This window comes from Sus scrofa, chromosome 4 (genome assembly GCF_054392235.1).
Source record: "Sus scrofa isolate SSC_HxYL_T2T_F1_AM1 chromosome 4, Sscrofa_HxYL_maternal_Yorkshire_Landrace_v2.0, whole genome shotgun sequence".
In the NCBI taxonomy this organism is placed as follows: Eukaryota; Metazoa; Chordata; class Mammalia; order Artiodactyla; family Suidae; genus Sus; species Sus scrofa.
The window spans coordinates 99,160,438-99,181,766 of record NC_139386.1 but is presented as its reverse complement, the minus strand read 5'-3'; the positions used below and the strand labels follow the sequence as shown (position 1 = coordinate 99,181,766).

Here is a 21,329-nt window from a genome sequence, read left to right as displayed (position 1 = left end):
CTTAGCCGCACACCCAATTAAGAGGGGAGATTGAACTCTTTCCTTGAGTCCGCCTTACGGAAGCTGAGCTGGTTTCTTGAGCTTCCTCCTCTGGGAGCCTCAGGATAGGGAACATCCAGTGCCCAGAAATTGCCCCGTAGGGAACCCCAATCTCCACTCCCTCCTACTGTTTTGTCGTCCTGGCCGCGCCCTAACCCTCCCTGAGGCTGAGTTGTTAGGATGGTGAATTATTCAAGAAGCCTTGCAGCCTGACGCCATCTATGGGCAGCGCCCCTCCCTTGCCCTGTTCCTTTCCTGTAGAGCCCCAGAGGTCCCCCCCCAATCATAGGGTCTCAAAGCTGGTTACAAGGGCCCACTCTGCGTTTTAGTAACTGCTCAGTTTGTTGAGGACCGACTAAGTGTTAGATCCAGTGCAATGACCAAGTCCCTACACTCAGGAGCTTGAATTCTAGGGGCCAACACAGACAAACAAGATAATTTTAGATAGTGATAAGAGTTCAAAACAACCTGGCGGTGTGATAGAATGGGGAGTGCTCAATGAGAAGGTGAGATGGAACTAAGATCCGAAACAGGTGAAAGCAACAGCTACAGGGCACAGCGTTTAGCGTTGGTGAAGCGCTAGTTGGTGTAAAGGCTTTTGTACGAGGCAGTTTGGCTGGAGCAGAGAGTGGACTAGGTTGTGCCTGGCGGTACTTTCAAAGGAGTTGGGAGAATGGGAAGCCATTAGATTTAGGCAGAACTTCAATGTGACATGATTTCTTATTTTGCTGAGTGGAGAATAAATTATAGGAAGCATGGAAATAGATCCATTCAGAGGCTGGGAGAGGCGAAGACTTGGGCTAGGTAGCTGGTGAGACATAGATGAATTCAGGGTAGGGCTGGATGAGGGAAAAGAAGTCAGGTGGGGTTCCCATCATGGTGCAGCAGAAACGAATCTGACTAGGAACCATGAGGTTGCGGGTTTGATCCTGGCCTCACTCAGTGGGTTAAGGATCTGGCATTGCTGTGAGCTGTGGTGTAGGCCACAGATGCAACTCAGATCCCGAGTTGCTGTGGCTGTGGCATAGGCTGGCAGCTGTAGTTCCCATTAGACCCCTAGCCTGGGAACCTCCGTATGCCATGGGTGTGGCCCTAAAAAGTAAAAAAAAAAAAAAAAAAAGAAAAAAAAAAGAAATCAGGGCCTGGAAAAGTGCAGGTGGATGAGTTCTGGTTCCACTTATTGAGATGGGACTGTTGAAAGAGGAACAGGTGCTGGGGGTGGGCCTCAAGAATTCTGTTATGACCATGTTGAGTCTTGAGATACCCATTAAACATCCAACAGAGATGTCAGTTTGGAGGTTGAAGCTAGAAGAGTTATCCATGAACACATAATTGGCATTTAAAGCTTGGATTTTTTTTTTCTTCTGCTGTTCCCATGGCATGTGGAAGTTCCTTGGCCAGGGATCAAACCCATGCCACAGAAGTGACCCAAGCTGCAACACCAGATCCTTAACCAACTGTGCCATGAGGCAACTCTAAAGCCGTGGATCTTGACAGGGCCACCTACAGAGTGGAGGCAGAAAAGAGGAGTGGGCCAAGAGAGCACTGGGGCCCCCAGTATTAAGCAGTCCAGCGAAGGTGCGAAAGCTGTCAAATGATACCAAGATGGTAAAGTGGGAGGAAAAATAAGAGAGTGATGATGTCTTCAAAGACAAGAAAGGGAAAAGTTCAAGAGGAAAGATGTTGATTATCTGGCTTAAATGCTTCTTAGAGGTCAAGGAAATACAGGCAGAGCAATGGCCACTAGGTCTGATACCTTTTTGGTTACTGAAAACTTTGTCAAAAGCAGTGCCTGAGGAGAAGGAGGAAAAGGAGCCTGATGGTGGGTGGAGAGAATGGATGTTCAAGAAGTGGAGGAAAAAGGGGAGTACCTGTTGTGGCTCAGCGGTAACGAACCTGACTAGTATCCATGAGGGCTCAGGTTCGATCCCTGGCCTCGCTCAGTGGGTTAAGGATCTGGCATTGGTGTGGGCTGTGATGTAGGTCGCCGTCGTGGCTTGGATCTTGCATTGCTGTGGCTGTGGTGTAGGCTGGCAGCTGGGGCTCCAATTTGACCCCTAGCCTGGGAACTTCCATATGCTGCAGGTGCAGCCCTAAAAAGAAAAAAAAAAAAAAAAAAAAGAAGAAGAAGCAGCAAGCAAGCAAGAGAAAACATGCGACTATGAAAAGGGGCAGAGATAGTGTGGTAGCTGGAAACAAAAATCAGCATCTTGAGAGTTTACAGATGCTAGAACAAATTTCAGTGATGATAAAGAATGATCCAGAAGAGAAGGAGAAATTGAAATTTATTGAAGGCTTATGTAGTGTGTTAAGAGCTTTACAAACATTCATCCTCATAATGTTTTATGGATCAGGCAACTGAGGTTAAATAGCTTGCCCAAGATCATGCAGCTGGAGGTGGCAGAGCTGAGAGGCCAGAATTTTCTGACCCATCATGCCTCACCGCCCCATTGCACAGGCACACAGCCCTGTATACTTAAACACCCGGGATATGCCTTTGCCCCGGCCACAGGGCCCCTGGCACATCGGTTACTCTCATGCTGGGGGAGCAAGACTTTACTGTCCTCCTCCAATGCTGTAAGCAGGGACGTCTCCCTCCACAGCCTGAATACCCACGCAGCACAGGGCAGAAGCTCACCCAGACCAGAGGGGCAGAGGCAAGCTGCAGGAGCCCCTAGAGGTAAGAGGGGAAGATACTTTTGGGGTGCTCAGCAAGTTTCTTTTTGTGTCAGCCAGTGCAAGGGGGTGCTGAGGGCTGCTGGTCCCAACCAGCTGGTGCCTGTGGCCCCAGCATTCATCTGGATCTGGTCAGTGTGTAAGGATGCCCAGGTCAGAGCCCAGTCTCCCGGCTGCCCCCATTGAGGCTGAGGCTTTGGGGGCGGGTACCACGCTCCAGCCTGCGGCCAGACAGGAGGCGCCTCAGGGAGGAGCCGGAGCTCAGGTCACCGCAGCTGCGAAGGTGGAGGCTCTCTCGGCCTGGCCGGCCCCACGGGCTCCGGGGCACCTAGATGGGGCCGCAGGAGACAGCATCAGTATAGCCTGACCTGCGGCTCTGGGCTTTCCTGGGTGTTGTCCCAGCTCCCCTAACTCTACCTGCTTATGCCCATGGGTTCCATTCCCATTGGGGTCCGGGGCCTTCCTGGACATCTGGAGGAAACGAGCGACCAAGCCCCGGCCTGGCCAGCTGCCCTTCAGGTCCCCTAGGGAGTGGGCAGGTGCAGGGCCCGAGGGCAGGGGGACCTTCTGGAAGGTGGGCACAGGGCGCCGTTTCTCGGCTGAGCGGGCACGGAGCAACTTGGGGGAAGGGCAGTGGGCTAGACGGAAGAGGCAGGCTTCAGAGCAGAGCCCTGGAGAGAGAGAGACGAGGAGAGGGGGTGGAATGGGAGGTGGAATGGGAGGTACAGGGAAGGTCAGGCCTCGCTCCCCTCCCCCTGCTCCCTGAGCACCAACCACATGGCGGACCTGTATCTGCAGAGGAAATGGAAGCAGCTTCTTCCTCAAGCACTTTGGTATAAAGGTCCCTGAATTCAGCTGGGGTGGAGAGAGAGAGAAAGGGACTGAGAGGCAGCGCTCAGTAGACACACCTGCCCATCCCACTGCCCTCCTGAGAATGCAAGCTTAGCTCCCACATCCTATTCCCAGCCAAGGGGGCATCTTCTCTGCCCACGTCTTGGTGCAATCCATCAAGAGAGATTAAGGCGCTGCCGTGCACTGCTGCATCCTCCCCAGTACCTGGCACCTAATGAGACTTTCTGTGCCAGTGCTAAGCCCCGGACCTGGCTCTCCTTGGGAACTCCACAGTACCCATGGTGGAGGTACTGCTTTTACACCATTTTACAGGTGACACACTGAGGCCTGGAGAGGGTAGGTAACTAGCCCAAGCTGGGAGCTGGGATTGGGTTCCAGAAACCAAATCCTCTTCCTTGAGCCACAAAGCTAGTGGTGTGTTTCTAGGAGGTGACACAAGATGTGTCCACTGCAGGAGTGGGTCCACCCTTTCTTCCTCCTTGGGGACCTTGACTGTGTCCCAACTCCTGGGGGGCATCACTGGCCCTCTAACTCCCGGTGCCTGCCCTCTCCTGAACCTTGCGGGGACTCACCGGTGTTGCTGGAGGTGGTGATGCCCGGGTCACTGTGGGACCGTGGCAGCAGCAGCGGTGGTGGGGGAGCCGGATGAGGAGGCCGGTGCCCCGGTGGGGTGAGGGAACCTGAGCTATCGCTGAAGCGGCGAGCTGGGGGTCGGGGGGTCGGGGCCGCAGCTGGCCGGCTGCCTCCCCGGGGGACCCGCCGCCTCAGCTCGGGGAAGCAGGGTCCCACCCAGGGTGGCCAGCCTTCCAGCCGGTGGCAGCTTCGGGCAGCTGTGGGGGCACTCAGCGGGGGTGGGGCCTCGGGGGCAGAGCAGGAATAGGAGCGGGCAGCCCTCGGGGGCCGCCGGGGCAAGGGACTGTCCTCAAAAGGGCCCCGCAGGCCGCAGTCCAGGCTGAGGCAGTAGCCGGCGCGGCTGCGCTGAATAGAGCGGAAGAGCACGTAGTCAACGGAGCGCACGGAGCCCTGCAGCTCCAGCAGGCACGAGTCCTCCGACGGGCTGGAACCCCCGGGGAGGTCACCGATGGCTGACAGCACCAGAGACCCGCTGTCCATGGACACTGTGGGTGGCAGGGGCTGCCAGGTAGTACCAGCCTGGCCAGGCCCAGGCTGGTCCTCTTTGCTCAGGCCCCGCCTCTTGGGGGCCATCCTGCCTCCCGTGTTATCTCAGAGGAGACAGATCAGTCCGAGATTCCCAGAAGCCTTGGCCCTTGCTTAGCTCTCCATCACCAACTCAGCCTCGTCTCTCCCCTCTCTGACCCACCCAGCGCTGCCAGCCTAGGCATCCCAGCCCTTGTCTGCCATCGGCACCGTCTGCTCACCATCTACAATGGAGGCCACCCGCTCACAGATACAGGAGCTGTCATGAAGCTGAGGATCAAACAAAGTGGCCTGTGGAAGACACAAGGGTCAAGGGTCCAGCCCTACACACGGATATGGCCACCCCATCGGCTGGACTGTGCTCTGGAGACCTAGATTCCAGTCCAACTTTGTCACTCTGTGGGCCTCAGTCTTCCCAACTGTCAAGTGGAAATAATAGTTCTTACCCCACCCACCTTACCAGGTGCTAGGGCAGATCAAAGATGACAGTGGAGGTGCTAGTGCTATAAAGATCACGAGAACTATTATCATGTTCATCCCCTGAGAGTGACTCCCTCATCTTTTCAGGCTCTGTCCCCAGCTCCCTGGCCTGCACCAAGCCCCGCTCTCACCTGGCTGTCTCCTCGTAGCCCCATGACGGCCTCATAAGAAGGGGGGCAATCAGTAGGGTACAAGGGTACAGGGCTATCCATGGAACCATTGTAGGTGATGCTGGCAAGAAGAGGGAGGGAGTCAAAGCTTGGAAAAGAACTCCTCCTCCACAAAGATCCCTCCCCACCAATCGAGCCTCGGCCCCAGTCCCCTTAGTTCCTCCAACAAGACTCGGCCAGGCCTCACCTCTGTGCATCTGTTTCTGAGCTACAGGTGTACTCTGGGGGATAGTAGGGTGGCGGGGGCACAGGCGGTACAAATTCCTCCAAGTCCAGCATGGTGTGTAGAAGAGGGGCTGGGGGTGAGGACGTGCAGCCCAGAGGCCCCAGAGGGCCTGAGACTGAGCGCTCAGGGGCCAACTGCTGGGGAGCAAGCAGGTCAGCAAACTTGGTTTGTGGGAATACAGTTCCTTGGCTCCCAAACTCCTCTCGAATCTACATTTTCTGACCCCGCCCCCCCCTCAAAGAAGCTCAGTTCTGGCCCCTCCCTTGGCTGAGCCAGTTCCCTCTCTAACCCTGCCCCAACCCAGGACCAACTCCAGTTCTAGCCCTGCCCATCTTCTATAACCAGCATCTCTATCTGTCTCCACCAGAACAACAACCCATTATCCCCGCCCCCATCTAAGACCTTCTGGACTCCGCCCAACTTTTAGTCTCACTCTCCAGTGCCCCTGGACTGGCATCACAGACTTCTCTTGTGCCCTGTCATTCTCCTCTTCATCCCCCGCCCCTTGTACTCCCTAAATATCCCTACAACAGACATGCCTAAAATAGGTGCTCAGAAGCCAGTGTTGGCGCCATCGCTTCTCAAGCCCCCCCAGCACACTCACCCCTGCCCCCATCCTACCTCTTGGCCTTGACCCCTGGCTCCTCAACTTACCGTGTGCACAAGGTCCAGGGAGAAGATTTGGATGCAGCAGACAATAGCAGACAGGGTACAGATTATGGCAGCGCAAACGGTGAGCCCACAGACGCTAAAGAGCAAGTTCTGGGAAAGGAAAGAGAGAGGAAGAATATGACAGGAGCCTGGGGTTCGGTAAATCTCACCTATTCAGGGCCTGGGAGGATTCCGGGGCGGGGGTGCAAGGGTGAGAATCAGGACGGGCGGGGGTGGAAGGGGAAGGAATGGTGGGGGTGCGCGCTCACCTTGAGGGCTCCTCGGGCTTCATCACAGGTGGAGTTAGGGGCAACTTTCAGTTCCTGCCCTGACTCTGGACAGGGCCGGAGGAGAGGAACAGTGGGGCAGCACACACAGACCTTTCCTTCCTGAGTGGAAGTGGGGAGGGCGAGGCAGCCCGAATCAGGGCAAACCCAGGTGTCCCGCACGCCTCCCACAACCAGTGCTCTCGGGCTGTGCCGCCTCAAATCTCACCAAGGAGCAGTCTCGGAAGTCTCGGGCTAGCTGAGCGTTTTTACAGGAGAGAACAGAGCCGGCCATGCTGAGCATGACACAGAGCACCGAGAGCAAGGAGAAGAAGGAGATCTGAGGGAAAGAGGGCACAGACTGAGGGCTGGGACCCCAGGAGTATCCTTTACCGCAGATGGAGTCACCCTCCCTCACAGACATGGTGCCTGGCCAGTGTGAAGGGGGAAGTCAGTTCCCTTCTCGAGGGCATAAACGGTATCCCCTCAGGTGATGGGCACCTGCCTCCCAGTGGGCACCAGACCTTGGCACCTACCACTAGAGTGAACGGCCGCTTCCAGGACACAATGCCAACCACCCCGGAAAACGCCAGCTGGGGACAGAGTGGGCACAGATTCAGTTTGGCATGGGAGGCCCCCGGTGAGCCCCCTGCCACAGGGTGCACCCAGCATCTTAAGGAGGAAGAGGACCAGGAGAGGGAGAAGAGACCAGGATTTGGACGGGCAGCTGGTCAGTGGCGGGGTGGGGCCCGAGGAGCATCCCCCACCCAACTGTGCACCCAACTCACCGAGAATCCAGCCCAAGACGGGCAGGACCTCTTGACGCTCTCGGTGGTGGTGACGGAGGAGGCCACCATGCTGAAGGTGACCACCAGGATGCCCAGGAGCACCTGAGCCAGCCCCAGCGTGAGCAGGGCCTGCAGCCAGGGCCGGTGGAGGCGGAGGTGGGTAAGGCCCCGGGTGCTGGGCCGGCTAGTCAGGGAGCGGCTGGAATCACTAGGCGAGGGCATCATGCTTGCCGCTTGGTTGCCTGCGCCTCGCTCGACCCCCCCTGGCGCTTGGGAGCATCTCAGAGGCGCCCCAGGCCCCGTCCTTCTTCCTCCCCACTCCCCTCGCTCTAGAGCCCACCCCCTGACTGGGTCCCCTGGGGCATGCCCCAGGGACTCCAGCTGGGGGGGGCGCCAAGGGAGGGGCGTCACGGAGGAGCCGCGGAGCGCTCCCTCCCCACCACGGGAACTGGACGGGCACCGTGCCCGGCACAGCAATGAGGACGCGGGGGCACCGGCTCATCGCATCTCCCTAGGGAAGAGGGCCGGTCCGGGAGTGAGGAGAGGGCGGCGGTCCGGAACCCAGGGAAGGGTGGGGAAAGGCGAGAAGGATGAGAAAGAAGTCTAGAGAGGAGGGTCGGGTCGGCGTGGGGCGACTCTAGAGGCGCGGTCGGTCTGCCCTCAGAGTGTCCAGTGGGATCCGAGGCCGCCTGGTGGGGAGAGGCTGCGGCGTCGCTGTCTCCTGGGTCGCCAGCCCGGCTCCCCTCCCCACCACGCTCCCGCTATCCCAGCTCGGGCTGCAGCAGGTCCGGGACTGGAGGCGGGGGATGGGGATGGGATGGTGCGGGGAGCAGGGGCGTGGTGCGAAGGCCGGCGCAATGCACCCCGGGAGTTGTAGTCTAGGCGGGAGACTCTGTGTAGGGGGAGGGCCGGAGCGGACAGCAGGGCAAGGGGCCAGCCGGAGCGGCTGGTGGGATGAACAGCTCCGGCCCCTGCCTCTCCTCATAGTGAGGCCCGAGCTAACAACGCTTTCGGCACTTAAGCCCCACCCAGCTTCTCAGGCCCCTGGGCCCGCTGTGTTCCCAGCAGAGGTAGCGGCTCTTTCCCTGCCCCTAATGGAGAGGGGTGGGGAGCTGCGCTGCTTGGCAGCTCCTCGATTCCACGCCCAACCGTGGACTTCCCTCCCTCTTCCTGCGCCAGCCAGCGGGCTCTGCTGCCCCGCCCTCGACGCACTGAGGCCAGGGCCCACCCTCCCTCTGGAGTCCACATTTGGCTTCCACTCCAGTCCCCTCCACTTTCTTTCCCATAAGGCCTAGTTCCCATTAAAATTCCAGAAACAGGGATTTGTGTTCCAGTTCCACTTTCTTTTTATTTAAATAACCGAAGCAACAGCCTTGGCACAGCAGAGGGAAGCTGGGTTGGGGTGTGTAGAGGTGGCAGCAGTGTGGCCTGATTTGGCGGGTGGGAGGGAAGCAGTGACTGGGTCACAGGGGGCTCTCGACACCCTTAAGTCAGGTTCAGCAGTCATGGCTGTGAGACTGGGGGCACTAGAGCGGAGACATCAAGTAGTGAAGTCTCACAAAGTCCCAGAGACCTCAGGGATGGGGGCTAGGTCAGCTCCCTCAAGTGGCAGGGCCAGAGCATCCCAGTCAGGGGTCACGGGGCCCGGAAGGCATTTTCGGCAGCTCCAGCGGCTGCATTGGCAGCTGCAGTTCGCACCGCAGGGTTGGAGAAGACACCGGCAGCAAATTCTTGCTGGGCCTTCTGAAAGCTGGCACCCGTGCGGCGATACAAGGAGTGGATCTGCAAGTAAAAGGCACAGCCTTTACAGCATGTTCTGGCCCCTGTTACCCCGCCCCATCTAACACCATCACCACCTCTCACCAGCCTGCAGCTCTAGCTCTTCCTTCTTGGCTCTCTCCCAACACAACACCCCCCTCTACTCTTAACAGGTCCATTAGCTGAGAACCCCATCCATCGTCCATCGGCCTGGCCCTCCCCAGCTGCTCCTGAATGTTCCACCCAGGCCCCTAGGGACATGTGATCTCGCTCTTCTGGCCCCATCTACAGTTCCTCACCCGCTTTAGCATCACAATTCCCAGCACAGCGATGCCAGTGAAGAACAGGGCGACCAGCAGCATAAGCACAGCTACAGCCGCGTTGGTGTTCACCAACATCAAAGCGGAGATCCAGCCACTGCAAGGAGGGGAAAGTATGTGGAAGTGAAGAGGGGCTGCTCACAGCGGCTCTCTGTCCTCCCGGCTTCTGGGCTGGTTATGTCGCAAACATGTCCTGTTCCCACCCAACCCACCAGGGGGCTGTTTCCCTGTCAGTCTGGCTGCTTTCGGCACACCACAATCCCAAACTACATCTACTCTCTTCATAGTTGAATCTCAGCTTCTGAATCATTTCCTACCTCTCCAAGCTCTTCCAGACATCCTCACTTTCAAGAGAACTTTCTGTTGAGGATTCTCCCTTGTCAACCGCGCTTACATATACCTCCTCCAAGAAGCCTTCCCAGATGGACTGCATGCATCCATCTTTCCCTTAATCTATGCCTGTCGAGTTCCGTCTGGGGTCTCTCTATCCTGGCATCCTTGTCTCTCTCATTAAACCAGCAGCTCCGGAGGATAAAAACCACGTTTCCTTTTTCTGAACAACTCCTATGCCAGTACTCAGTGCTGATTAGGCCTAGAGGAGTGGGAGGAAGGGGTGAGGGCGGCTGGCAGCCTCACAGACCTGAACCCCCAACCTGGGATGCCAATGGCCTGCAGAACATATAGGACATCCTGGACGAAGAAAATGAAGAAGAAAACGAAGAAATTGAATGAACTGTCACTCCTGCAAGGAGAAAGAATGGGGAAGGTAGGAGAAGAATTAAGGCTGGAGGAGCAGAATGGGACCCATCCAAGCCCCCTCCCTGCCATCATCCCCACTCCCCCTTCTTACCGGAAGGCCTTATACATGGGACGGTACCAGCAGACGAAGGAGCAGGGAGTGAACAGGAGGATCCAGAGGATTGAGAGCCCGAAGCCTGAGCCAGTGTTGGTCTCCACACAGAAGCTAGCCAGGCAGGCGAGGAAATTCAGGAGAAGAGCCAGGGTGCTGCCTGGGGGTCAAAGGGACAGGATGATGGGTCAGTGAAAGGTCCCTCCCAGAGAGGCCCATCCCCCAACTCTTACCAAATGTGGCAGAATGAGGGAAGGCAGGCTGCCTCTGCCTTTACAGAGGTCTCAATGGGCCAGACGGAACTAGCAAATTTCAACCATGTGTGATCCCCTTTGCAAAGACATTTAAAGGATTCAGGATAGGTTGATGCATGAGGACAAAGGGAAAAGGGAGAGAGCAAGAACCTACATTTGCTAGAAGGCTGGAGAGTAAGTTCTAAATACTACAAAAGGAGTAATCAAGGAAGGTTCCCGGAGAAATGAGCCTGAAACTCTACTGCCGAGGAGAGGTGAGGTGTCACTCATTCTGGTGAGTGGGCTCCAGGGCTGGAAAGATGTAGCGGTTACTCCCTGTACTTTTCCTCCAAAAAGGCCTCTCAACTCACACATCCAGAGGTAGTACATCGTGGATACTGTCTTCTGAAATTCTTGGGGGATCTCCATAGAGATGTCCTGGAAGAAGCAGGGCTGAACTGGGCAAAACGAAGGTAGAGGAGGCCAATTGTTCTGTCGAGCTGTACGGCAGAAAGAGAGCAGGACCCCCAAGTGAGACAGAGCCCAACAGATCACGTCCCCTTCCTTCCACCCCTACGTCCTCTCTTCCATTTCCAGTTCGAGGGCTCAAGGAGACAAGGCAAAGGGCAAAAGCAATGCCGAGTGTTTACTATGACTTACAACTGCTAACCACTGTGCCAAGCGCTATGAATAGATGACTTTAGCCCTCATAACAATCCTGTCAAACAGGTACAAACATCATTCTTATTTTACAGGGAAGGAAACTGAGGCACTTAAGATTAACTAACTTGCCTAAGAGCTCACCCTTAAATAAGCTTTAGCTCCCCAAGTCAAACTCAGCTCCTGCGCCCATGCTCTGAGATCCTTTTTCGAGGCTTAAAAGCTGTCAGATGCCCTTCCTGATCCTACCAAGGATCCACTTACTAGCTGTGCCCCCCAGGGCAGCATGCTGCAGCTCTCGCTCCCTCCGGTCCAACTCCTCTGCCTTCCGGTTGAGCTCCTCCTGCTTCTTTAGCAGTTCAGCTGTGGCTGCTGCAGCTGAAGCCTGCCCAGCAGGAGCAGAGGGGGATATGAATCCTGAACCCCAGGGCTGGCCCCTCTCCCCAACCCTTACCCACACAGCCCCTTTACCTGGGTGCTGTAGGAACCATAGTTCTTGGGTTCTGTGGGGCTGAGCTTTCTCGAGGACTGCAAGGGGGCGGCTGAGGGTGGTGCAACTGGAACAGGGGCAGGAGCCTCATAGCTTGGTGGTGGCTGTTGAGTTTGGAAAAGACCTTAGCAATCATCTAGTCCCTCATAACACAGGAATCTAGAGTCTGCTTGAATATCTCTAGACCTAGAACTCATTACCTAAGGCAGCAGCTCCCCCCGCCCCCCGTTGTTAGAAAGCTAGTTCTTGCATTTATATCAGAGGACTGTGATGTGAGGGGTGATGAGGGCTACTATGACCTGGAGTCGCATCTAGTTCCTCAGCCAGAACTCAAAGCATTCATCTACTGGACCTACCTCCTTAAAATGGACCTAAGCGATGCAGCTCGGATCCTCTGTTGGCTGTGGCTCTGGCATAGGCTGGCGGCTACAGCTCCGATTAGACCCCTAGCCTGGGAACCTCCATATGCCGTGGGAGCGGCCAAAGAAATGGCAAAAAGACAAAAAAAACAAAACAAAACAAAACAAAAAAACTGCCCTGAGCTGCTGCAGTGACAACACCAGATCCTTAACCTGCTGCAGCTGCAGCACGGGAGAGCTCCAGCTACCTCCTTAACTTCTGAAAACTCTTAGCATTTTCCATTCCCACGAGATAAACAGGTCTAGTCACTTTCGTTTCTTGCTTTCGAATTGTACACCTAAGCATAGATCGTTTTCTCCTCAACTCCAAACAGCCCCATCCCTTTTCATCTCTAAAGAAGCCTCCCTAGACAGAGCCTTGGTTCAGGCACTAAGAGACTCCAGGTTCTTTCTCCCAGGACCGATATTTAGAGCTCAAACCACATGGATCTTTGGTCTTGGTGTCTTTAGAAGGTTCAGACATCCCATGGAAGACTGGCTTCTCAGGGAGCTAAGATCACCCTGCTTCTTCCTTCCTTCGCGTGCAAACAAGTCCACTGTACCCCAACAGAGTGGACTTGTTGGCATACCCTAATCTTCCTGGCCCTCCTGTGCTCTTCAGAATCTCACCTCCCGGGTCTCAAAAGGGTTGTAGACGTCAAGCGTGGCATACTGCGGGCTGGGTCGGTGCTGGATCACAGCTGGGTCCTGTGGGCAGAGATCTGGGGCTCAGCTGGCACCTGGTGCCTCTGGAGGAACTCACAGGAGCCTCTTCTCAATTGCCTGTGGCTGCAAGGACTGCAGCTTGGAGGCCACGTTGTTGTCCCAGTATCTGCTCCCAATCCTTCACCCCACACTGCCAGTACCAGCTCCTTATCGGGGGCAGGGCCCGCCCCCCAGGTGCTCACTGATCGTCACTCCCACGTGGCGGCCCTTGCTCAGATCAAATGTCAAGAATGGGAATACAAGTTAGCCCGACCCTCTAGAACCGAGAAGTCCCCCAGGATGCCCCAAGGAGGCCGGCGCAAGTCACCTGAAAGGGGTTGTCAAGCTCGCCGGGCTCGGCGAAGGGGTTTCCACCATCTCTGCTTTGAGCCATGTTTGCAACCGCGGCCCGGGCCGCCCCCTGCCCTCCACGCCCCTGCCGCGGCAGTGGCGGCGGCCGTGGCTCTCAAGAGCTCCCTCCGCTCCGCTCCTCTCGGTCCGCCCCGCTTCTCTGTGCACGGATTGGCTGTACCGACCGGAAGGGTCACAAGGATCCCCGCAGCAGCCGCGAGTTGCGCCTGCGTCTCGGCTAAAAGCAAAGAAGGAAGTGCCCCACGTGACAACTCTCGTTGCCGGTAGCCAAGTACCGCCCCTACGTCATGTGACGTCCCTCAACTAATGAACTACACCTCCCAGCGGGCCTAGCGTCAGAACCTGAGTCTATCCTAGCCTTGGGAGAGTTGCGACGGGAGACCTACCCGCCGGTGGTGGTGGAGGTGGCGGCGGCCGCCTGCCAGGAGCTCTATTGAGTAAGTTTTAAATCTGGATTTCTGGCTCTATCCTGGGGCCCGGCCTAACAGCTATAGTAATCGGAACTTCTTTCCCAACTCGTCATTCCAGATCAAAGTGCTTCATTAGCCCTTCATTCTAACCAAGAAATCTTACCTTACTCATTACTACTCTCCTGAGACAGACTGGGCAGATAAACTGGCAGCCTATGATTAATGTCGCAGGGTAAGATGGGACTCCCTTTGTTGACAATCCCTCCACCCCAGCATCCCCCCAAACCTCAAACTCCAGGGAGGGGGGTCCGATGAAGCACGTCATTTTATTTCACAAAGACTGTACAAAATTCCTTATAAAACATGGGATTGATGCCACCTGGTTACCTCATTCTGCCCCCATCCAACTCAACTGTGAAGGGGCAGGTGAGGGCGGGAAGAGTGTGAGATGGGACAGCATTATGTACAAGGCAGGGGTTGAAGCAATAGGTATTAAGTTCTTTCATATTTACACTATTTCACATATTCACAGGTACACACGGAGCCAGGAGGAAGGAGTGGGCTCCGGTTCTGTTCTCTTGTATAAAAAAGCACCAGTGTCCTGGACTGGACACCCACTGCTGTCAGAAACGCAGGGGGGCCCAGGGCCTGATCGTCACCGACTGATATCCCGACTGGAGTCCCACAACTTGGCGTTAGGTGGCTCAGCCCGAAGGCGGGCGAAGAAAGGGTGCTGAAGGGCTTCACCCAAGGTCAGCCGCTTAGCAGGTTCATATTCTAGCATGCTTTCAATCAGATCGAAGAGCTGGTGGTGTTCTTCTGCCTCTGAGGTCAGATACCGCTGGTGGTGGAGGGCAGGAAAAAGGTGAGGCACGATGCCTTACAAACCCTGCCTTCTTCTTCAAGGCCCTGGCTTCCAATCCTGGAGGACCAAGGCTCTGCGGACAACCGTTACGAATGCTACCTAACCATGACCACACTGTAACCATTTCTGATGTTCTACCTTCCCACTAGCACCATTATTCCTTCATACTTTTTGAAAGTTCTACTTGTATATCCTTGTCAACTTCAGGAATCTTCTTTAGCTCCTCATTAAAAAGTAAGCTCTTCAAAGGTAGTTTATGCTTTTCTGTCTGACCTAAAGAATCCAGGACATTGCTTTCATCTCTGGTTGGCTCAAACATGGCTGTCTAACCTCATTCCCTCCATAAAACCACTCCCTCATCTCTCTTCTATCAACAAAAGATGTCTTCTTTCAGTTTTCCTCCCCTACTTTGCTAACTCTCTGCTTGTAAAATGCATTCCAGGGGCAAAACACCTTAAGAAGGAAGTGACCTCTGGGTGGTGGGCACTATTTATTCCCAGCCCGGCTCACCCGAAGTGGTTTGCAGTTTTCTCGCACGTAGCGCCCAGCTGATGTGTTCTCATCCCAATCCAGGCGACCCCGGTAAAAATATTTCTGCTTCCTAGAGGGGAAGGGGGAAGTTGAGGAATCAGGGGCTTCCTCTTGTTGTGGGATAATTCCCTTATTCCCCCATCTGAGAGTAGCTGGGGGTCGGGGTGGGGGGGGGGGAGATGTCAAAGAAAAGAGAAAATGATATGATATAGACCAATTTTATGGAGAGAAAAGGAGAAGTTTAAGTCCCTCCCACTTGAGGTTCACCTTGTCTTTCGGATCATCCGGGAAGGGATAGGACCCAAGATCCTTTCCATCATGGCTAGATGTTCTCTGTTGTCATGGGTCTGGGAAACAAAGACAGAACTGGGTGTGGAACCAGGAGGGGAGGCTGAGGACTAGCCGCCAGGAAGGTAAGCAGTGTGAACGAGTGAGCAGGCAGGTCCTCAGCAAACAAGGAAATCAGGCAGGAGAAGCCCAGTGGTCATATAACACACCCCACCACTTACTTGGAAGAGGGTGAAGCCAACATAGTATTCGAAGATGATGCAGCCTATGCTCCACACATCACAAGGCTGTGACCAGCCCAACTCTGGGTAGGAATGAGAAGGAAAAGGTATTATGAGGCTCAGAGGGGCCCCATCCTCACCATCACACCCCATCACATATCTGGACAACCTTGGTCCTTCCCCCCTTACCGAGGATAACCTCTGGTGCTCGGTAGTGGCGGGTAGAGACGATGGTGCTATGGTGTTCATGGTCAAAGGTGGCACTGCCAAAGTCTACCACCCGCACAGCTGTGCTCTTCACGCTTCGCTCATCTCGCTTCTAGGAATAAAGCAGGAGGAGAATGAACCTCCGTCTGCAGTGAGACGGAAAGAATGAACAGACTGAGATTCTAGCACTATTCTCTAAAGTGCTTCTGAGCCTTAAAACAAAGCAATTCTGACCTCCTGCCTGCTCCCCACACATGCTGAAACGTCTCCTCCTTTACAGCCTCCCCCACATCCCGCAAAGTACTTTAGGAGTGGGGCAGGAACAGGATCAAGGGCTAACTATGGAATAGCATGCAAGTCTGTGCATCTGAAGAGTATGCCCAAGCGACTGGTGGGTAGTGTTCCTGAAAATGCACAGGAGGTAGCCAAGTGAGGAAGAGCTGCCTCAGCTGAGATCTCCATGATCTCCACTTAAGTCAAGGGAGCAGAGCTGAGCTTCCCTTACAGAAAAAAGAAGGAAGCCCAAACCAAGAAACTTAAAAATGTGGGAGGACAGAAAGGGCGAAGAGAAGGGCAAAGTGGCACGGCCACCTGCACCCTCCCTGGCTAAGGGGCACACCCTGTCTGCCTTACCTTCTCTAGGTTGTAGGTGAGCTCGTAGTCTGAATTCACAAACAGAATGTTTTCAGGCTTGAGGTCCGTATGTGTCAGCTTGTTATCATGGAGGACTGCAGAGGAGAAGGCCAGGTCAGGGTTGGTCCATGTGGCCAGGGCTAACTGGCACCGGCTGACCCCCGGCTTGGTCACCTAGCTCAAGGCTGGTGAGGAGGCAGATCCAGAATTACCAGGCTGTTTACTGCTCTACATCCAAATGAAATGCCTGGTCTAAGAAGCCCTACACTCATTAATGGACAATACATGTGTATTTCTCAACCAATGTATAGATGGTGTGCTATGGGTTTTTTTTGTTGTACTGACTTTGACATCTGTCTGACTTCTGTGACTTCAGCTCTAGAAAACAGTACTGTTGTGAAGATATAAGAGGAAGAAGTATGAGCAGTCTAAATTCTGTTCCTGGCCCCTTGGCTGCATTACGCCCCACTCCCGCCTGCGTTGCTGGGAACAGAGAGTATCTCAGCTCAAACAAATGTAAACCTCTAGTTCGAGGAATCTTTTTGTCTCTTTGTGCTTCCTGCTTGACTTACACCTTCCCAAGGAAGGGGAATGAAAAAGAGGTAATTAAGTGCTTTAGTTTGAAATGCTTTCTCTTCCAGCTCCTGCTAGGCTGAATGTGGAGTAAGAGCAATCGGTGATGGTGAAGACACGGATGAAGGAGATAAGTCTGAAGAAGAAGAGATGTCAACAGGACAGTGGATAAAAGAATGGCACATCATCGAGATGACTGTTTGAGGGGCTTCACTAGTGCACAAAACTGAGACAGAAGAGGTCCAATGGAGGGAGGGGCTGCCCCAGAGTCCACCTCGGCCCGCCCCACTCACACTTGACGGCCTGGCACAGCTGGAAGGCCATGTGGCGCACTTGGTGGATGGGGTAGGGCAGGTAGTTGTTGTCTTTGAGGAAATCGAAGGTGCTAAGGCCCAGAAGCTCAAAGGAGATACACATGTGGCCATGGTAGTCAAACCAGTCAAACATCTGGACACAGAGGCTGGGAAGAGAGATGGAGGAAGGGGGATGTCTGATGAGCTCCCATCTGCCCACCACCCCTCCAACGAAGAGGGACTGCATAGCTGTCGATTCCACATATTTGTGTAAAACCATGCCAGCTCTTATCACCAAGAAAATTCAGTTTGGCTAGAGAATGGCCTTTCTGGCAGAACCAAGAAGAGAAGTACTACCCGCCAAGCCTCACATCAGTTTCCTGAAACATTTTAAATAGTTGAAAAAAAGAAAAAAAAAACCCACTCTATTTGCTGAGGAGCTGCTGAGTGCCAGGCTCCAGTGTGGACTCTGAATGGTCAAACAGCCACTCCTACATCCGGACCCCAGATCCCACTCCTGAAATTCACTCACCACCAGCCATCACTGGACCCACGTTTATAACTATCGTCTTATGTCTTTGCTTAATACTCTTATTCTATAGTTAGATTCTGGAATGTGTGTGAACAGAAAAATTATACATAAATGTCATCAGCATAGTTCTGGGTATTAAAAGTTCAACTAATTTTTTTGAAAATGTTGACTCTCAGACTCAGGGCCATTTCCAGGGTACATCCCTAAGAGGCCATCCTGGGTCAAAGGCAAACTGCAGAGCAATCTATCGGCCCGAAAACAAGGGGAGTGGATTTGAGAATATCACAGACCCTCCCTTCCTGCCCTAGTGTTCTATCTACTACTCTAAGATGACGAACAAAAGATGAATGGATGAGAAGATCTAGAACTCCCTGCCTGGCTAACCCAGGTCAGGAAGGTTTTCCTGGGGCAGGGTGGAGCCTCTCAGACTCCCCACACACTTCTTCGCTTGCTTGCTTACTTCTTGTTGTCAGGATCCTTCTCGTTGATTTTCTCCAGCACATTGATCTCAAGTCGAGCTGCTTCCTTGTACTTTTCCACATTTTTAATGATCTTCAGGGCAACTCGGGCCCCACCCCTGTAGGGTGGCAAGACAAAATTTTGTTGGAATCTCAAGAAAATCTCAGATTGAACAGGGCTACCCAGGGATTAAGAAATCCTACTTTTGGCTAGTCAGCAAAAAAGCCCCAAATAACTTTTACTACCTCTTTACAGCTGGCAGGCGTGGAGTACAGAGGGGGGCTGCCAATTACCTGCGATGGTCGACACACTGCACAACTCGGCCGAAGGTCCCCTCTCCCAAGGTGCTTATGATTTCATCTGAAATGAAAAAGAGCAGGGTCGGGGAGAGGGAGGGAGAGAAGGTGGGGAATGAGCTGAGTTGGAAGAAAAAAAGGGTACAGCAACCTGGGGTGAGGAGATGAAGGAAGGGGGAACAGATACAGATGGTCACAGGGGAAGAAAACCCCTGCATGATTCCCACCACCTTTAACCCAGGGGCCATGAGAGCTGGGAGTGGACAGCAGAGGTCAATTCTCAACAGCAACTCAAACCACCCAGATAAACAACACCACTGAGAAAAGGCAAAAGAGGCTGTGACTTGGGTTGGCTCGGGACGTTAGGATGGCTATGGGACCATTACAGGCTATAGGATTGTTACGATTTGGCTTGTACATCGCTCTTGTAGCCAGTCCCCGACGTGGTAGATGAGGTGGCCCTCAGCGTCGTCCTCTACACTCTTGGCTCTCCGGCTGCTGTGCTGCTGTCGGGGGGCGGGGGGGGTCGGAGCAAGCCAGGTGTCGGAGCGGGGGCCGGAGGGAGGCGGGGTGGGTGGTGGAGGGGTCACCGGTCACAGGCGCCCAGCCAGGGGGGACAGACGATGATGGGGGACAGTGGAAGGGAACACGTCAGATGCAGTAAGGCGGATCGGGGTGAGAAGAGAGAGCGGCGCATAATCCCAAGTCCCCAAACCCAAAACGGGAACGGGGAGAGGCACGGGCAGAGCAGAGAAGTGGTGTCGTTGCCAATGTCACCCACAACCCCATGCTCTACGCAATGCCCTTCCAGGCGGGGACACATCTCCCCTTGCCCCCACCCAAGCCCACCTGCTGAGGGGGCCGTGGAGCCCAGGGCTTGGGGGAGAAAAGCAATTCACAGGCAAGGGCCCCATCAGAAAGTGGAGGCCTCAGGGGTGGAGGAGCCGTTCCCAATACAATAAGCCCCGCATGCCAGGGAGGGCACGGGGTTCACAAATGCTTCGTGCCCGTCCATCTCCAAAGCAGGTTCCAGGGCCCTCCAAGAGTCAGAGAGCTTCCAAGAGAGTAGACAGACTCAGTGCCCACCTCAGTGTTCATGCCCCAATGCTCAGCTGAGAATACGGATACTTTTCACTTACCAGGGTCCCAAAGGGCTGAAGAAGAGTGGGGAGAGGAAGGGCCTGGGCTGGCACTCACCGAAGATGAGCGGCTGAATGTCCGGCTGCGCCGCCTCCGCCGTCTGTGCTTCCTCCGGCTGCTGTGCTGGCTGCGGTAACTGCTGTTCTCCCGGTGATACTCAAAGGAGTGCCGGTAGTCTGTGTCATAGTAGGCTTCGGCCCGATCCCGGCTGTAGTCGTTCCGCCTGTAGCTGCCACAGTACCGCCGGTCGTACGCCCTCCGGTCCGATGAACGATCATCATAGCTGCTGTTGGGCAACAGACACCCATTAGGTACACTCGTTCAGGCCACATTTCTGGCTGGGCCATAGCTTGTGACAAGGCCCTCCCCATCACCGAAGACAAGGAGTGACGCCTGAAAAAGTTGCCCTCAAACATTCAAGTCACTCTCAAGAGAGGACCAAGGCCCAGTGCAGTGACGTAGGTAACTCAGCAAAAAGGAAGATCCCCACAGCTGCACGTCCCCGAAAGCTCTGAAGACATCTGTATAACCACGCCCTGTGAAGGGCGCCCCCCTCCCCATTAGGGATGCAATGGAACAGAGCCATTTCTTTCACGAGCCTTTCCTGACAGACATGTAGCCTTGCTCCAAACTATCCCTAACCCATCCCTCCCATGGAATATGCTGCTGAGTTATTCAAACCATGCAGCCCCAACTTTGTCTTGTCTATTAGCAACCTCTAGCCTCTAGTCTTTTTTTTTTGCATTTGCTTTCCCTCTGCCTGGGACACTTCTTTCGTGTCTTTCAGACAAGCTTAAATGTCCATCTCTGGGAGGTTTTCTCTGAACAACAGTTCTTGCCCCACTCCAATCAAACCTTTTGGATGCTTCCTCGGCTCCTTACGACACACTTCCTCTGGGATAACCACCCCTCCTTTAATGGCTGCATCTGCGGCATGAGGAAGTTCCCTGGGCCAGGGACTGAATCAGAGCCACAGCTGTGCAACCTCTGCCACAGCTACGGCAATGCTGAATCCTTTAACCCGTTGTGCCAGGCTGGGGATAGAACCCCTATGCCCATAGCAACCCGAGCTGCTGCAATCAGATTCCTGATCCACTGCACCACAGCAGAAACTCCTGTAATAACACTGAACATTACAGTACAAATGGCTTGTTTTGTTATCTTTTTTTTGGGGGGGGGGGTTTAGGGCCGCACCCATAGGTTAGGGGTCGAATTGGAGCTACAGCTGCCAGCCTACACCTCAGCCACAGCAATGCAGGATCTGAGCCATGTCTGCAACCTATACCACAGCTCACTGCAACACCAGATCCTTAACCCACTGAGGCTAGGGATCAAACCGGCATCCTCATGAATACTAGTCGGATTCGTTTCCACTGAACCATGATGGGAACTCCCTTGTTATCCATTTTTTGGGGGCCACACTGAGGCACATGGAGTTCCTGGACCAGGCATCAGATCTGAGCCGTAGCTGAGACCCAAGCAGCAACGCCAGATCCTTAACCCACTGCCAGGCTGGAGTGTACCCTCGTCCCAGCATTCCCAAGAAACTGCCAATCCCATTGCACCACAGCAGGAACTCCTTGTTACCCATTTTGAGCATAAACATCCACAAGCTGCTAAGCATGAAACCAATACATCTTTTTTTTTCCTCTTTTTGTCTTTTTAGGGCTGTACCTGCAGCATATGGAGGTTCCCAGGCTAGAGGTCAAATCGGAGCTGTACCCACTGGCCTACACCACAACCACAGCAACACCGGATCCTTAACCCACCGAGCAAGGCCAGAGATCAA

General features: G+C 54.5%; 3 protein-coding genes and 1 long non-coding RNA gene across 20 annotated transcripts in view; 1 reads left to right on the top strand and 3 right to left on the bottom strand.

The window, feature by feature from the left end:
* Positions 1 to 2,307: 2,307 nt before the first annotated feature.
* ENTREP3 (endosomal transmembrane epsin interactor 3) lies at positions 2,308 to 8,101 on the bottom strand. Of its 2 annotated transcripts, none has more exons than XM_085022806.1 (13): positions 7,943 to 8,101; positions 7,307 to 7,586; positions 7,055 to 7,111; positions 6,748 to 6,858; positions 6,522 to 6,641; positions 6,256 to 6,363; positions 5,563 to 5,738; positions 5,337 to 5,436; positions 4,947 to 5,016; positions 4,140 to 4,685; positions 3,502 to 3,570; positions 3,133 to 3,386; positions 2,308 to 3,043 (listed from the first exon to the last, which is right to left on the bottom strand). In XM_085022806.1, the coding sequence occupies exons 2-13, from the start codon at positions 7,529 to 7,531 to the stop codon at positions 2,870 to 2,872; spliced, it is 2,010 nt and encodes a 669-aa protein (XP_084878932.1). In that variant the 5' UTR covers positions 7,532 to 7,586; positions 7,943 to 8,101; the 3' UTR covers positions 2,308 to 2,869. The 2 variants fall into 2 exon arrangements, with proteins under 2 accessions (XP_084878932.1, XP_084878933.1); XM_085022807.1 differs by having other exon boundaries at positions 5,563 to 5,735.
* Positions 8,102 to 8,628: 527 nt separating this feature from the next.
* On the bottom strand, positions 8,629 to 13,331 carry SCAMP3 (secretory carrier membrane protein 3). Of its 2 annotated transcripts, none has more exons than NM_001185169.1 (9): positions 13,049 to 13,331; positions 12,646 to 12,723; positions 11,599 to 11,721; positions 11,392 to 11,512; positions 10,839 to 10,967; positions 10,235 to 10,394; positions 10,025 to 10,126; positions 9,364 to 9,481; positions 8,629 to 9,088 (listed from the first exon to the last, which is right to left on the bottom strand). In NM_001185169.1, exons 1-9 carry the CDS (start codon positions 13,112 to 13,114, stop codon positions 8,942 to 8,944), a joined length of 1,044 nt encoding a protein of 347 aa, NP_001172098.1. In that variant the 5' UTR covers positions 13,115 to 13,331; the 3' UTR covers positions 8,629 to 8,941. The 2 variants fall into 2 exon arrangements, with proteins under 2 accessions (NP_001172098.1, XP_084876473.1); XM_085020347.1 differs by having other exon boundaries at positions 12,606 to 12,723; positions 13,049 to 13,244.
* A 55-nt stretch (positions 13,332 to 13,386) lies between these two features.
* Positions 13,387 to 14,615, top strand: LOC146404060 (uncharacterized). Its single transcript, XR_014844121.1, has 2 exons — positions 13,387 to 13,529; positions 13,621 to 14,615. It is a non-coding gene; the product is annotated as an uncharacterized LOC146404060 (long non-coding RNA).
* CLK2 (CDC like kinase 2) overlaps positions 13,810 to 21,329 on the bottom strand; it is an 11,805-nt gene continuing 4,285 nt past the window's right edge. For 4 of the 15 annotated variants that reach the window (XM_085022793.1, XM_085022792.1, XM_085022794.1 and 1 more), the window contains 11 exons: positions 19,598 to 19,826; positions 18,819 to 18,906; positions 18,398 to 18,464; positions 18,106 to 18,222; positions 17,114 to 17,280; positions 16,248 to 16,342; positions 15,597 to 15,726; positions 15,408 to 15,490; positions 15,166 to 15,245; positions 14,878 to 14,968; positions 13,810 to 14,343 (listed from right to left, as the gene is read on the bottom strand). In XM_085022793.1, the coding sequence (XP_084878919.1) occupies positions 14,158 to 14,343; positions 14,878 to 14,968; positions 15,166 to 15,245; positions 15,408 to 15,490; positions 15,597 to 15,726; positions 16,248 to 16,342; positions 17,114 to 17,280; positions 18,106 to 18,222; positions 18,398 to 18,464; positions 18,819 to 18,906; positions 19,598 to 19,826 (1,333 nt within the window). In that variant the 3' untranslated portion in view covers positions 13,810 to 14,157. The remainder of the gene's footprint in view (positions 14,344 to 14,877; positions 14,969 to 15,165; positions 15,246 to 15,407; positions 15,491 to 15,596; positions 15,727 to 16,247; positions 16,343 to 17,113; positions 17,281 to 18,105; positions 18,223 to 18,397; positions 18,465 to 18,818; positions 18,907 to 19,597; positions 19,827 to 21,329) is intronic. The other 11 variants (XM_085022795.1, XM_021089725.2, XM_085022796.1 and 8 more) reach the window with 5 other exon arrangements.